Here is a 14,049-nt window from a genome sequence, read left to right as displayed (position 1 = left end):
GCAATAACATAACATAAACATCAAAAAACAGATTGTTCCTCAACGTGACTTTGAAGTGGACTTTTTGTTACAATAAATAAGGCAAAGAGGTAACGGAGGAAGTACAATTACAATTGCAATTACAGGGTGGTGGTTTACGTTTACATTACGTACGTTTAAGACGTCGAAGGCAGTGACACGACGGACGACCTGGACGTGGTGAATGGTGAACGCGCAGCGAGGAACTCGTTCTGTCATCGTTGTGCCAGTCATCGTTGCTTTGAACGATAAGAGTATGTTGCCTACTTACATTAGAAGTTTATGCGAGCGTTGTAAATACAAACTGCAGCATTTCTACGAAATTTGAAACAACTGCTCAGAAAAAGTCCTATCACTGTTCCAACAGGATTTCAGGGCGTCAAAGTTTTCTCTTCCCCAAAAGAAAAGAAATTCGTTTAGGTTAGTTCGAACCAATCTCAATAAACACTTCATTTCATGTCTCTCTAATTTCTGTGGACACATCTATTACAAAATTGGCCGATAGTGTGGGAGAAAAATCCTTACAAATCCTGTTCCACAACTGATCATAATGCCTTGGAAAAAAATTAGAAAACTCCGTTTTGGAATTGTAGAAGCTACCTCTTTACACTTCCTAATCCAGGAAAGAAAGAGTGCACTCTATGCTTAAGTCGCTTTTGTGTAGGAGTAAGAAAACACAGAAGAATCCTTTTTTGAATCTTTCCTTTGCTGCACTTTACAGAAACAGTGGAGACAACTGTTTGAAAAATACGTACTTCGACACGTCTTTGTCACGTCAAGAACTCCAACTTTAATGCTATGTTTTTCCAGTGCTTTTTTATTTTTGATGCCTGTGAAATTCAACGATTTTATCTCCATGAAAATAGTGAAGTTCCATACAGAGAATTTCAGAGAGCAGTTTTTCCAAATGTGTCACCTCTTTTAGCAGATAAGGAATATAAACTACGAGCCTGATTAATTACAGGGCGATCAATGGCCTGTTCTTTTGGAATGTAATCATTTTTTAAACGTGGTCTCCATTTTGGAACGAAATTCAAGTTCTTCAGACAGTCACACCTATGTGGACTGGATCATATACAGATGCTGATGTGCGTGTTGTTTTGACTGCAAAGTGTTACGTTCACCTCATGCGCTTTCTATGACTGACCCACACTCGTTCTTCCTTACTAATATCCGGTGTGCGTAGCGGTCAGCCTGCTGTAAGGCATCACCCCACGAATCTGGAGTGGTACGGATTTCCGGTGGAGTATTCGTAAACAGGGTCGTAGATTATGGGGAGGAGGGTGATTTCGTTCATTTCTTCCTTATTGCCGTACAAAACGGGCCGGAAGATACGGCTTCGAGCGTTCCGGCGCACAATTTTCCACAGAGTTCGATTGAAGCGCGCCAGCCCTGTGCGGCGCCGCATCTTCCGGGCCGTTTTTTACGGCAATTAGGAAGAAATGGACGGAATCACCCTCCTCTCCATAATCTACTATCCCTTATAACAATACTCCACCTGAACTCTGCACCACCTCAGATTTGTGGGGTGATGCCTTTAAGAGAAGTACGACCGCGCACTCTATCGTCCACGAATATGTTCAATCTTCTGACCGCTACGCGTCCACTCGCAACGCACTTTCTCTGCTTGGCGCACCCTCCGTGTTCTTTCTGCTCCTCATGAATCGAATGTTTTCCGAGCACAACCAGTGGAACACATGCAGTGGTGTCATCGTTTCTAACCACTGTTTAGAGCTATGCGGAAGATAGAGACAGTCGGATAAAGCAGGCAACTATGCGGCTAAAGTGCAAATGGTAGGGAACAAAAGTGATAACGGAATTCCTCGTTAGCCTGAGAATAGTTGATTTTTATGGAAACACATCCAACAACACTGGAAGATATGTGAAGCAAACATAAATTAAATAAAATTGTGGACTACCACGGAAGAAACGACTGCTGAAACAAAAAGATAGACAACGGTAGCTGTAGTATACAGCCTAAGTTCACGAATTTCCCCGATCTATCATGATGCTTCTTTTTCGGAGAGGTTTTGTTTGCGAAGAAATATAATAAAAACAGCACCGCTCTCTGGAAGAGCATTGGATATTAATAAACTGGCTGTGCAATTTTTTTCTCGAATAAAAGGAGATAGAGCCATATCTACATGCACGCGATTCATAAAAAAATGACACTTCAAGTAAAAGCTAGTTTTATTAGTGTCATACGAATATGTACTCCACAAAGAACGAACACTACCATGAAAGGTAGTTCTTGAGAAAGAAGAGATGCACGGTAGAGTCCTACGGAAGGAGCTGGCTTCATTTTGCGGCATGTTTCTGCGTTTGAAGCGCCGGTCACAGCAATGAAACTAGTTTGACTTTTTCAAATAGACCGGCAGAAGTTAGCCAGCTTGTTCTCGCGAGTTTTGTTTTGACCTCACTGGGAATAAAAATGAGCAAATTAGAAGGTGTTGCGAAGAGAATTTCAACAATAAGCATTACACACTCTCCCAAGAGCTGGGTGATGTGGATGCTTTCATGTTCAATACAAAACTAGAAGTAATTGTTGTAGTTTTTCACCGTTCTTAGACTCGACATCAGGTAACAAAAAAGGTGCACAGAGAGAATGGATATGTCCATAGAAAATTCTCCATTGTTGCTTGTATAAGGAAAACGAAAAATATATTTTAAAGAATTAAAAAAGTATTTTATATTAAAATAAAAAAAAATATTTTACAGCAGTGAAGTAATGAGTCAACAAACTCGATTCAACAACAAGAACGTTTTTTTTCATCTAATGTGGGGTCGTAATGATTCCCTAAACATATCACTTGCAAACCTGTTCTCACAGATTTTGCCATTCAAGAAAAAAGCATCGAGAAATGACAACACTTAGTGTTGCAAAAGTGATAGTAAAAAATTGCGTTACAAACACAAGAAAAAAAACCTTGATGTCTTCAAATTTGCAGGATTTAGGGAAAAATGAGACAGATTTTTTTTGCGTTGTCTTTTGATTTGATATTTTTGATAGCGTTGAAATTGTGACGCGTAAAGAATACTCCGCTCAACTTTTTCTGCAACAGTATTGTGCGAGCACGACGATGTGACGTCAACAGCGCGACTGCGCAGCCGATGGTTCGACAAACTCACCAAAACACATCATAGAAGTGTTGTTGAAAATATCCAGGGAAGTGCCGATACCGGCTTAGTAAGGAGGTCAGCTGCACAAGTGTAGGTCGCCTATCTCTACGATTTTGAATTGAGGTCGGACGCACTGACGTGTCCCAAAGGGATTCATCAATGCCGAGTATTTTATCGCTTTGTCATTTACTAAACGATTACAGATAATATCTTACAAAAGAAACCCTGGTGGTCTCATTCGGTAGCTATTTTCTTTCCACGACGCCGATTTTTTGCGCCATCTTTTATTCGTTAACAGGAAGCGTTTCACAAGCAGATCGACACAAAGTTATTCTACCCATAGGAAAATGAAATAACCATGTGTGAGCCAACCATACTTCACTTTTCCTTTCTGTTGCTCTTTTAAAAATTATAACCCTATTTTTCAGCTGTAAATAATGTTTGCGAAGCTGCTTCTGGCGTTTCTAACTAGCCTTCAAAGAAAATGGAGAGTTCTGCTGATTTGTCGCTCATCAAACATTGTCAGTAATGTCATCAAGTTGTCATTAAAAAAGTAAATTCGAAAAATCGAAAAAAAAATTAATTAGCTACCAATACCGGAGAATCACTAATGGCAAATTGCAGTCTCCCGTTCCTCAATACTTTCACAAGTAAAATTCAAAGCAAACGGCGCTTGATGCAGAACTTAATCTTGCAAGTGTGCTCGGAAGAAATTGAAAGCTTTCCTGACCGAGTTTACAAAACATTCAGTCAGGATCGGTACGTCGATGGGAACAAAACGGAAGAAAGTAAAGTTCACTGCTGGGAGAAATCCTGAGGTACACATCCTGTTCGTATAGATTAAAACACTCAACAGCGAAAATATAGTACGCATAAAGATCGAACCGGTAGTAAAATGATTAATTACAGTTTTATTTCTTTATAAAAGGTCCGCTTTCAAGAAAAATTAAATATTAGGTCCAAAATTAATTCATGGCCTTTTATTTCAAAGCGAAAAATGCACAGGTGATGAGGTGATGGGGAATTTCTCGCTCTAGAACACTGCAATAATGTTCAGGCTCTTTTTCCTTGAAACCTCGTCATTGTGAACTGGATTTATATTTTCTTGTTTTGCCAACGAGGTTTTCGTGAACATTTATTTATGGCCTGTCGTTTCGACAACTTGATCAAAAATCTGGAAATGGTTCGAGATTTTTGATGTCATTCATATCCTATCAAACTTCTCCTCTCTTCTTGTCAAGCTTCGATGTCTTCCTATGTACTAGATATCTCCTCCTCGTGGGCAATATCGTACACTTTGTTTTAAACCCATTTTCATCATTCTTGTGGCGCCCTATTGTTGTCAGCAAACTTCCACGCCTTTCACCAGCCAGCTTTCTTTGATATGCAAGCTCAGCTTCTTTCCAGTTTTCCCAATATAAGTTGCACTTACCACCATTTTCACGGCTTTGATGTGGTCGATACGCAATCATATAAATAAAATTTCAGCAAAATCTCGCTGGCAAAACAAGAATAAAATAGAGTATAAAATACTATAATATTTCCTCTGTTTAATTTTATTGATTTTTGTCCTTTCACATCATTAAACGGGAGCGTCAATTGTTCAAAATGGAACATTTCCGACACTTTGATTTCTGTTTGAAATTAATTGAGGTGATAAGTACACTGAACCTGTTTGTGAGGCTTGTGTTACACACGTAGGGCATCGAATGAGACATAGCTTGTTTAAAAAAGAACAAACAAAGACTTGGTAAGCATGAAAATAGACAAAAAATAAACATGAAGGACCGATAAGAGAGCAGGTAAGAACTATTTATGAAAAATAGTTGAAAATGATGGGAAAAACAACAATGGAGTACTACTTATCAAGTTCTAGTACCTGCTTTATGCTTGTTTAAAAAAAAAATAAAAAGTGCTTTTTCTCACAACTTGGGACAATTGCTATTACTCGTTTGTGATCCGTCTTCAAGGTCAGAATTCTCAATTTTTAGGCGCGAAGAAAAATGACAAGAGCTAATTTTAAACACTACTTTGTCACCATACAAAGCATTAATCTTCCAATTGTCGTCATTAAATGCAAGACAACTGGTTTCGAAAATGTTTCTTTGTCCTTCTGACACTCCGCTTTGAATATTTGAAAAGAATAACAATAAAATGGGAAATCAGATTAAGATAGTGGTTCTTGTGATGCGAGAAATCCTTTAGCAAATGATACCTGGAGTTTTGAAAATACATTCTATTCTTATGTGCATACTCCAGTTTGGGGAAAAAATAACGCTCACGACTTATTCTTCGATCGAATATACGTATAGATTAAAAAAAAATGCTACGATAATAAAGTTCTCTTATAAAAACAGCAGTTTCCCGGGGTTAAAGGTGCGGTGGCAAGAGCATCAAACCTGCTGTGCTGTTGTTGTGCTTGTGCTGGTCTCACACAACAACTCGGTTGGCATCTTCACGCTCGGCGATCATGCGCATATATCAAAGAGGATTTCAAGAATAGGCAGCCATGCAAGAACGGAATGAGGGCGGTGACTCTCTATCTGAGTTCCTAGATGAGTGCACAAACTCAGGATTTTCTATTCCTTTCATAGCCAAGCATGATACGTCGTAAAATCACCGCAATGCAGTTTTCAGTAACAATAGTGACAGACAAGTCTGAAGAAATAGAACCCCATGCACCTGCGAGATCCGATCTGCGAGGCGAGCACTACAGTCTTCTACGGAAACTCTTGTACCTTGAAGTTGTGGTACCAAGGGGTTTGCTATATCATTTAGAGGTAAGCTCAGGCTGAAGTGTTGTTCTTCGGGAAAACTGTATATTCTACGCTGTTGTGAGGCGTTTTTCGAGCACAAATCACTTATGAATTTGGTTTTGCAGGATCCTTTCCAATTTGAGGAAAAGGCGATAAGATCATAACGCGATTTGCATATCAGTTGTTAACAAAGATTGAAAACAAACTCTGGCTCATGCGGCTTATTACCTTAGGTAACCTGGTCAGAGTTGCAGAACAATTGGAAAAGAATGTGAAAGAATGATAGTAAACGTGGAGTTTTGTATCTGCGCCTGCGACAGAACTCAGATCCATGTTCCCTCTCCAACAACACAAAAAGTCACAGAGCCTGGATTGTTGACAGAGCTGCTGGATTCTTATGAAGGAAATGGTGAAATTCTAGCTTTATATGAAACGAGCTGAAGCAAAGGAATGAAATCCAAATCCCAGAGCTGAAGGATAAACGGAAACGCATTAACATAATTAAGCTGCAAGCAACTCCAACACAGTGATTTCTCCCGTTCAAAACGACCGGGACAGTAGGGGGAATAGCGTAGGAGGAAGTACTCCAAGTGCTGCGGTGGGACCTTTGTTCCCCTCTGCAACACGACTAGAGCTACCGAAAGTCCCATCTAGACCGTAACCACTCACGCTTCAATTCGTTTTTACTCAACAGTACTTACAAAGTAGCTTTTTTCATTTTTTTCATTTCATTCTTTTCATTTTTTCATTTTCAACAAATTGATTTCCTTTTCCAAAACTTTTATTACATGTCGTTAATGAAATTCGCGCAAAACAAATTAACTTTGATCTTGTAACATTTTTGGTGCATTTTACAAGGTAAAACTTGCTCCAACAAAACTTTCTACCGAATCCATAGATTTCATTTGGAGGAAAGAGTGGGAGCATCTGATTGCAATAGCTTAGTGTGAATCATGGCGACATTGATGCTGGCGATGTGTAAATTTAAGGAATTCATACAATCGGTGAATCCAGTTTATACGTAAACAAATGATGAGTAGTTGAAACAGTATAAGAGAAGTGGATTGTTTTGGAAACATTAGTGGGGTGGAACGTAAAGCGGAACGGCATGGATGCCAGAACAACAAATGTGAGAAGACGGAACAAGGCACATTTAGTAAACATTCAACAAGAAACATTAAGAAGTTTCTCTGCTTTATACGGACAGGAAAAAAAGTTGAGTGTAATACCAAATTCCTAGAGTATTTAAACGTTTAAAGTATGTATAAAAGTGGACAGTTAAGCAAAAAATGATTCTTTAACGACTGAAAAACTAGCAATTTAGTATTTACTCGAACATAGTATCCAACTGGAGCCGGTGTATACAGTCGGATTGCTACCTGCTCGCTGCGACACTGCTTTATATTAAAGAAAGGAAACTGAGCATTGAACTGTACGCTCTGGGCGGAAACGAGCTTTATAATTTGCGCAGCTACATCGTGGAAGTTACCCAGATGTTGCATAAAAGGTGCTCATGTCCGGAACATTGCCAAAGCCCTATCCAAACATCTCAAACACCTTAATGGAGAATGGAAACTTTCGTATCAACTACTAAATGACGACTGAATGAATTCTGTGCAAGTTCTTACTGTTGAGAAGTTGTTGCTACCCGGAGAGGTTGGGCTGAGTTGTATTCAAGTGCGACACGACCCCGCGAAGGTGCGGGTAATCGCATCAGGGGAGAATAACCTCTGAAAACAACTTCCCGACTAATTCAAGATTACATTTTAAAAGATCCAATCTAAGACCTCAAGAAAGAAGAGGTCAAAAAACTACGGCAACTGTTGCATTTACTGTTATCGATCTGATGTCAAAAGTTCTCCGTTGCCTTGTTCATTCAGTACCGTGATCGACTTTAGTACATTGGTGTTTGAGCACCCTTGAAAACATTCAACGTCACTTGGAAAGATCTCGTCCTATTACACTATTCGGGGACGTCACAAAAGAGGATTCAGAGGGAGCAACACGTCTTACTAGATAACTTTTTCATAATAAGTAAGTTGTTGATAGTGTTTAGTACTTTAAAACGCCTATGCATTTTCATTCCAACCAAAGAACAGTGAAAAATTGTAGTCAATGAGATATAAAAAAGTTCTGAGGAACCTTGAAACTGCAAAATAAATAAAAACTTGGATGGGGCATAGGTTCGATGCAACTTCACTCTTACGTTATTTGCTTGTTTAGATGTTTACTTGAAACAATTTTGCTGTTAAATATACATTTTCTTTCTCCTAGAAAATGTGCGAGTCTTTTATATGTGTAACAAAGTCTGTAGAAGTAAATATTGACCAAGAGGAAGTCAGAATCTGAGAATAGAAGAGACACGTAGTCGTCTACGTTTGTGACAGGTAAGTTTCGGAGGTATGCATGTGGAAGCAATAAAACATCTTGCTGACCTTGACATACCAATGCTCCAGTGTCTTGGATAAGTTAATAAACGTCTACGGTAAGACTGACCGACTCAAATTTTCCAAATACGTACATACACGAATTATTTCAGAATTGATGATGTGGATGACGTAGTTCCGTCACCGAGTACATTGTAATAACTAAGTAAATAAGTACATGGTGGGCCTTATTGGGGGTTTCCGACCGAGTGATCTTCCAGTGAGAGGATGAAGGAAGAGAGGAGAAAGCGTTAAGTTGAAGGATAAGCAACACCAGCTACAATTTACTGGTATCTCACCGTTACTTCGTCACTTTCTTCATCAAAAAATAATGAGTATAAAAATAAAAAATGAGGAGAAGAAGAAAATCATCATTCGGAAACGCGCTATTCTCCCCAATCTACAGTTCATAGTCTGGCCATAGGACAACCAACATATCATCTCAATAATTGCACTAAGACAGACAGAGACAGTTTTCATTGAAGTATCTACAGGAACAGTTTTTTTCCAAGTTGTGCTAAGCAATATTTTTACAGAAACGTTTTGTCCTACTTGAATCTATTCATCTTCGTTCCCTACACAGAATATTACGCTCAATGAATGAGATCTGTATAATCATTTTCTATTGGTTTAATGGAATGGAATGGAAAGTTCTCGTGAAAAACTCGCTCGGGCCATCATCGAAACGTTCAAATTTTCGGTTTCCATACGAAACTAATTCAACATAATTTTCCTGCTGAAAAAAAAAAACGGCCAGCGTATACAGCTGGATGTTTTTTTCTTAAACCAAACCGAACAAACTGGAACAGGCAAAGCTTCCAAGTTGAGGCTGAATGCACATTTTAAAGCTCCCCTGTGTGTTAAGTCCAATGAAGCATCTAACAGTCTCGCAAAATTTGATATCAGAAAGTCGCTATACTACTGGGTTCGTTCGTATATAAGGAATAGCCTTTAATGTTTTCTGGTGGCGCTTAGTGTTCACCTTTAATTTTCTTTTCACTTCTTTAATGTTCTGGCAGAAATCAATGCATTGGCACAAAAATGAGTCTGTTGCTTTAATAACAACACGATAAACGAGATTCTTCCAGGTCTTGTCCGTTATTTTGTAAATATCGGAATGAAGATCCCAAAATTTGAACTTGGACCCTTCCCAGAGTAGAGACCTAGACCCTAGAGCTAGAACCTAGCTTACACTTTCCTGTTCACCTTTCACGTCTGTTACAACTACGTGGACTGATAAGAGCTGTTTGTCCAAAATGTAAATCCGCTGTATTAGTTAGTTTTAAAAAAAAAAACCAAAAATACCGCCGCAAAGCACTTTTTGTTCGGACGGAGACATAAACAGCAGTGCTAAATCGCGAAAAGAAACAATCGAAGAAGTCAGTACAACAGAAGAAGTGAACACAACGCGGATTCGGTAGTAAATGTCTGTCTGTGTGGAGATGATCGATCAGAGCGGCAAAAGATGGCGAGAACTTGTTCTGGGTGGCGTGGACGTCACGGTATGGGTCGAAATTACAAGAAAGGAGCGATCGTATCAACCCCCGCATGCGCAAGTCTGCTTTTCATGAAAACTTGAGCCGCAGGATCAAAGCAGGATACAAATAAGAAAAATTGAATGGAAAAATACAGACCGAATTATGAATCCACCAAAGCTCTCCGTAATAGTATTGCACTGATGAGAGAGGATTAAATCCAAGAACTTTTTTGATCAAACATTCACGACCAGAAACCTTAAAGTCTGCTCATATCTTCGACAAAATATTCAGTATTAAATGCATCTTGTGATACTCGAACACAGAGCAAAATACAAACTTTCATGGAATAAATAACTCCGCAAGGAAAATCTATGTAATTCAGTGGAAGAAATAGAGTCCTCTCGTGGGAACAATCCATATGAAACTTTTTTTCAGGATTACCTTCCTAATGATGTTTTCCATTGCCTTACCAGGTCTCAGGGGTACCAAGAAGCATTTCAGATGATTTTTTCTGGAGCATCGCAGATAATGTTTAGTAAAGCATCCCAGATGATGTTTCCTGAAAGGAACATATTAACAGATTATTCTCACCTTGTCACGGTTTAATTATAATTGAAGTACGCACACTACAAACACAACTGCAATCCCAACGCTGAGATGTAGTGAATTTGCGCACTGTTCGCAAAGTTGCTTTTTTTTCTCGCCGATTTATTATCACTTCGTTCAACTGTGTTTATGTCTCGAAAATAAAGCAGATACTCTGAGTCGGTACGTCGTAATCTTCCCGGCAGATTGGTTCTATTACAAGGTCCTAAAATTTTTGTCAAACTTTGAATTTTGTTGCTGATTTCGTTGTTCTCACGAACGAGTCTCTTAGTCGTAACTGAGTTCCGGCAGTCATATCCACACCTTTGCCCAGGCGGAGCGGTAGCTCCTGACTGGCCCATGAAATCCCGTTTCTGGATTGGACATTGCGGCTACATGTAAATAGGCCGTATTCTTGTGCTTCAATTTCCTTTCAGCAATTGAACACACACATGTGTGTGGGAGCAATGCTTCTGGCTATTGTTATGCGTAGATCATTCAATTTTGCTCTCAAAAGTCTCGGGAGCATACTTATGTATCATTTTGATAGACAATCAGCATATTGTGCGTAGTGGTCGAGGACAACAGTGGTATGTCATATATGTCGATACTGGGAAGATTTTTGACAATGTTTAACATTAAATTCTCTCGAGGGTGTTATACCACAGGTAAACATATTCGGCTGCCTTCTTTTGATTTTCATGCTATTTGTTCGTGGGATTCTGCGCTATAAAGATTTCTTTCGTCTACCCAAACCAACATCTGTGCGTAAAAATGGTTAGAATTGGAAAAGGCTTGTCCACAATACTGGTTTTTTACAGCTCATTTTCTTCCTAAAGTGGAAGTCCATCCATTAGTAAATGGTTTAGACATAGGAATAAAGTGTTTAACGTTAACCAATCGCCTTAGGATGCGCCCCACGTTCACTTTAACTCAGAGTCCTTTGAGGTTTACGAATGTGTGACTGGCCTAAACAATAACTCCCGGTGGCTAGCTGATGTGTCAAGTCAGTGCTTTTATCCTCCCAGACAAGTCTGGTACCAATTTATCGACCTTGGGGTGAATGACTTGGTGAACACTAAAGCGGAACCTCTAACCGACTGCGCTACGGCTGCGCAAAGATTTGGTCATGTGCTGACAATATCAGAATTTATCAGACGTATGAATTACCATTTCATAAATTTTTCATAAATTTCATTTATGTAGGCCGCCTTAGTACAATACAATAATAGCACTTGACATAACTATGGTTGCGAATAATACCTACTCTGAATTGCTATAGTGCGAGTTTTAGGAAGACATTACGTGTAACGATTCCTTTACAGGGATATGGCCATGTCATTTGTGCGACCGCTTTTACTAAGCAATAACATTAGCACTATTAATGAAGATATATGGCATGTATGTTGTGTATGTATGTTATGTCCTTTATGTTATATTGTATGTATGTTTTCAATCGCTGATGCCCAACGAAGAACGACGAAACAACCCTATTCGCGCACATGCATGCGTGTGCACACCAGCAATACGGCTGCCCTGGGCGCTGCGCGATGCCCATATCATCGCTTGAGGAGTTATCGTGAATGGATACCGACGTTGTTAAGAGTACAAGCTAAGTTATTGCTCCAAAGTCACTTACGTTTTGACGCACAACCAAAAATCCGGGACTTTTTCTCATTGCACGATTGCTCTAACAAAATGTGGCAGCGGACTGCAAAATCCGCATCCATATTTTGATAGAGCATCAAGAGAAACCTTTGATTTCGAATTTTGATCTCCGCAGGTGTTCTGCTTCTCTCAAAAGCCAGCTGAGAATAATTTGAAAAAAAAGAAAAAATAAGAGGAAAAATTTGCCATTTTTCTCGGCTAGGTTTCACAGAAACTAGAAAAGTTGGAAATACCAAGTATAGAAACTTTCTCTACAATAGTGCAAAATTGTAGTGCATAAAATTCATTGCGAGCGTCGTTATTAAGCAACTCGCAAAGCCTACTTTGCACTGATTTCATCCCTATCCACAGCTGTAAATGCCTTTTATTTCCTTACTAAAAGCATCGAACTGCTTTTTTGAATGATAGCGTAAAAATTCATCATTGTTATACGAGAAAACATTTCGTTAAAATTTCTAACACTGACAGCAAAAGCCTCATCTCTGTTAGGGATTGATCCCTGATCGTTTCAATTGAAATCCCGCTACACCGCGGTAAACCGTCTGCCGGTGCCCTTCTTGCTGGTGTCAGTAGGTTTCTTACCAACGCACGTGCTAGACTATTACAATCAAATTTTATACCGCCTAATACGAGCTTATTTAACGGAGACAACCTTTGCATTCTTCATTTCTTCCCTCTTCGTTTTACCTTCTTTAAGACGATTTCTTGTTCTCATACTCCTTTCACGACTCCTGTTGAGAAAATCTTAGTGTGGTCTAGGAACAACGGATGTCTGGGAGGCTTTAGTCGCGCCGCCTCAGACGCTGCATGCCAATTTCACTTAGCTAGAGTGCGAAAAAAGTGCCCAGAAAGCGTAGTACAGAAACATAGTTTGAAACCGATTACTGGAACTTTTTTGAAACTATTTCTTGTATTTGCATGGATGGACGGGTGATTTCGTTTTAACAATTCGGAACAGGAAAGCGAAAATTTTCATTCACGCTTCTAAACGACATTTCACTTATACAAACTTCAAAAACAACCCTACTTTACCAAAAGTCTCAAACAACTTTTATCACGGGTGTCCCCTTTTTTTGTTCGCGTCAAAAAGTGCATCGTTAGTGCTGCAGACGTGGCAAAAAGTGCAGGAAGGGAGAGATGGGCGACGCGTCATTTGGGGGTTGCAGAAGAGTAACGACTGGCTGTTGTGGCGGTCATAGTGCTGCCAGGAATCGCGCGGTGCAGTTGTCGACACCCATTGGTCTACTGCAGGTACATCATGCAGGTGGGTCTTGGCCGTTCCTCCAAAGGTTGAGAAACGTGGGGTGGTTCTGTGACGAACCTCTCTGCTTACTTTACGTTGTTGGAAGCTTTGCTATGGTATCTATTGTTTCGCGATCACACTTGATTGCAAAGGATGCTAAAATGCTTGTTATGCAGCGAAAACTGTCCGCCTCAAGTTGTTGCAGCGTTGATTACGAAGTACAGTAGCGTAGTAGTAATGAGAAGTTTGCAATCACGCACAGTTGCAAGGATCTTATAGGAAAGTACGCGTCAAAATATTACAGTACTAGATATGTTACCTATTCTTCAGGTGTTTCCTTCTCCACTGCCGACAAACTGCAGACAGCAGCATGTGATGAAGGAATATGCAGACCATGGAAGCCCCACTCAAGTCTGACCCAGCCGCTACCATTATTTTTCAACTGAATTTAAATTATGTAGATGAACAATAAAGTTTGATCCAATTTCCTCCTTAGTGCGCTAATCTCTGCCGCTGATGTGACATTTCTGAAGGAGAGTAGAATTCAATCCAAATCACAGCGGCAAATTTTGTTAACACTCAGCCAAACGTAGCGCTTGAGAAGTTCCTAGTGCTAGGTCCTTTACAGTGGTAAGTGGAGCCTAGGACGTAGATTACAACTATGGCAACGCTACCTCAATGAATTTGCAGCACCAGATTGATTAGCTAACATAATGGTGCAGTTCTTCCAACGTATTGACTTGTGTGGAGTAACA

The 14,049-nt window shown here is 39.7% G+C and overlaps 1 protein-coding gene across 1 annotated transcript; it reads left to right on the top strand.

The window, feature by feature from the left end:
• Nucleotides 1–13,188: 13,188 nt before the first annotated feature.
• Nucleotides 13,189–13,740, top strand: RB195_015037 (uncharacterized protein; the record flags this gene model as incomplete). Its single annotated transcript, XM_064205556.1, has 2 exons — nucleotides 13,189–13,315; nucleotides 13,625–13,740. The coding sequence occupies 2 exons, from the start codon at nucleotides 13,189–13,191 to the stop codon at nucleotides 13,738–13,740; spliced, it is 243 nt and encodes an 80-aa protein (XP_064061437.1).
• Between the last annotated feature and the right edge of the window lie 309 nt (nucleotides 13,741–14,049).

Source organism: Necator americanus, chromosome V (genome assembly GCF_031761385.1).
Source record: "Necator americanus strain Aroian chromosome V, whole genome shotgun sequence".
Taxonomy (NCBI): Eukaryota; Metazoa; Nematoda; class Chromadorea; order Rhabditida; family Ancylostomatidae; genus Necator; species Necator americanus.
This window is presented reverse-complemented; position numbering and strand designations above follow the sequence as displayed.